The sequence below is a fragment of the Penaeus chinensis genome, chromosome 28 (assembly GCF_019202785.1).
Source record: "Penaeus chinensis breed Huanghai No. 1 chromosome 28, ASM1920278v2, whole genome shotgun sequence".
NCBI lineage: Eukaryota > Metazoa > Arthropoda > Malacostraca > Decapoda > Penaeidae > Penaeus > Penaeus chinensis.
This window is the reverse complement of record NC_061846.1, coordinates 1,795,536-1,798,035: the sequence shown is the minus strand read 5'-3', so window position 1 is coordinate 1,798,035 and position 2,500 is coordinate 1,795,536. Positions and strand designations below refer to the sequence as shown.

Sequence of the window (2,500 nt, the reverse complement as noted above, 5' to 3'; positions counted from 1 at the left end):
GGAAAAAAAAGGGACAGAAAATGATTAATCGGAAATCCCATTTTCTTTTTTTTCTGTTTCGTTATCTTTTTTTCTCTTCTTTTTTTTTTTTTAAACCTTATTCTAGGTTTTCTTTTTTTTCTTTTCTTTTCATATTTCCTTTCTCTCTTTTCCCACCGTAAAATTTCAATTCTTTGGTAAATATGTCACACGCTCTGATCATCCCTCTTACTGGAGATAATATATGCTCCAGGTAATGACATCTTTCCGGTTAAATTATTCCGCCGTAAATCAAGAAGCGTAAAATGCATAATCTCCCCGCCACTTAGACCACCCTAAAATTTCACACTCTTAAAAATACAACACTTCCCCCAAAATATATATCTATCACACGCCATACTCGTTTGCAAGACCTCCTAAGCTAGACCAGTAGCCTCCTCGCCTCACCTGTCAGTTTTCCGCTCATGTAGTCCTGTTTGCAAACGAATTTGTTTTCCTCAAGCACGTACAGCTCCTCGCCTGTGGACAGTTGCTTGCGGCAGACGCAGCACGTGAAGCATTTGAGGTGGAAGACGCGGTCGCGGGCCTTCCTCACCAGGTCCTGGGGGGAGATGCCCTGCAGGCAGCCCGAGCACTTGGTCCCGAAGCGCCTGTGGAGGAGGACGAGGAAAGGGCGTTAGTGGGTATGTTATTATAATGATTATCCTTTTTTTCCCCGTGGGTTTGATTTTTTTTTTAAATCGGGAAGTGGGTATTTTTTCCCGTGTGGGTTATTTGGAAAAAAGGTGGGTATATTTTATACAAGGTTGGGTTAAGAAGGAAAATGTGTTGGTGGGTAATTTCCATGCTGGGTAGCTTAGAAAAAATAATAATGATGGATTCCTTGTTATGTCTAATGTTAGAATTACATAAAAATAATCAAGAGGGAGATAACGAAATCGAGAGATAGAGAAAGAGAGCGAAACGAAGACAGAGATCGGGAGTGACGGAGAGAGAGAGAAAGAGAACGACCGGAGAAAGAGAACCCAAGAACAACAGAAGAGAATACCAAATAAGAAAACCAATTAACCGCACTTATCTCGCCCCGCCCCCCCCCTCTCCCACCCCATTCCCCCGAACCTCATACGGCACATTTCAAGAAAAAAAAAAAAAAATACATTTGCGCCGGCGATTATGAAGACGTATAAACCTCGTCCGCGCTGACCGTCCCAAGCACTCGTGCCCGAGAGCAACAGCGTCCGTTTCGCCATGCCCACGCAACGGATCGCAACACTTAAGCGCCGAGCCAATTAAAACAACGACCCGGTAACGAAGACCACTGTTTCGATACGGGCATTCGTTATAAACCCTTTGTTTTGGCGCGTCTGTTAGAGGCGGTTCAAATCGAGCGGCGTTCGGGAGGGCCTGCTCGGGCATCCGCGGGCATCAGCGTGGTTTGTCCTTCGGTATGTGGGGCGGGCATGAGGGAGGCATTGGAGGGAGATTGCAGAGGGATTAAGTTCAGATTTGGCTTTCTCGCGTTTCCGAAGGTAGGAGGGTGTCAAGTAGTAAAGAGAAAGAGAGAGAGAGAAAAAAAAAATACATACACGCAAAGGGAGAAGTATTTATGAAACTCCATTCTCTTTCTTATGCCCATTTTGAATATCATATGATAATAATATTACAACAAAAACAACAATAATAAAAGTAACAATAATAACAATAACAATGACCATACCAGTAACAATAACAATAACAAATGTAATATAATAATACAAAAAAAATAATAACAACAATAATCGAGACTCCAAGGGAAGAAGAAAACAAAATCTTTAAAAATTCGGTGCCGCAAAATGGAAAATGTGTCGGATCCATCTTCGCTCCCGCCGGCCGCGCCAGTGCCCTCTGCCGGCCGAAGGAGGCAACTACGAAGACGCCGGAGAGACAAAGAGGAACTTGGTTGGGTTTCTTGCAAATTATCGTTCAAGTTTTGCTTGCTTTTTTAGAAGAGAGGAGAGAGAGGGGGAAGAGGAGAGGGAGGGGGAAGAGGAGAGGGAGGGGGAGGAGGAGAGGGAGGGGGAAGAGGAGAGAGAGGGGGAAGAGGAGAGAGAGGGGGAAGAGGAGAGAGAGGGGGAAGAGGAAAGAGAGGGAGGACGGAGAGAGAGAGAGAGGTGGAAGGAGGAGGGATGGAGGGATGGATGAGGGATAAAGGAGGAGAATGGATGGAAGGATAAAGAGAGGAGGCTGAAGAACGAAGAGGGAGAGGGAAGGAGATGGAGAGATAGGGAGAGGAGGATGAAGAAGGAAAAGGGGAGATAGAGAGAGAGAGGATGAAGAATAAAAAATAATAAAGATAACGAAAAAAAAAAAGCGAAGGAGAGGAGAGAAGGAAGGAAGATAACTGGGGAGAAAGGAGAAGGGGTTGATGGAGAATCTGCAACTTGCAACAGCCTGCAACTTGACAACAGGCTTCTCCCTCTCCTTCTTCTGCAGGGGAGCAAATTAATGACGACAATGAGAGAGACCTAATGTGTTGAAATGA

At 44.8% G+C, this 2,500-nt stretch overlaps 1 protein-coding gene across 1 annotated transcript in view; it reads right to left on the bottom strand.

The window, feature by feature from the left end:
* The window catches only part of LOC125040120 (LIM/homeobox protein Lhx1-like), a 42,750-nt gene that overhangs the window by 16,483 nt on the left and 23,767 nt on the right, over positions 1–2,500 (bottom strand). The window contains exon 2 of the mRNA XM_047634631.1: positions 427–629. Within this exon, the coding sequence (XP_047490587.1) occupies positions 427–629 (203 nt within the window). The remainder of the gene's footprint in view (positions 1–426; positions 630–2,500) is intronic.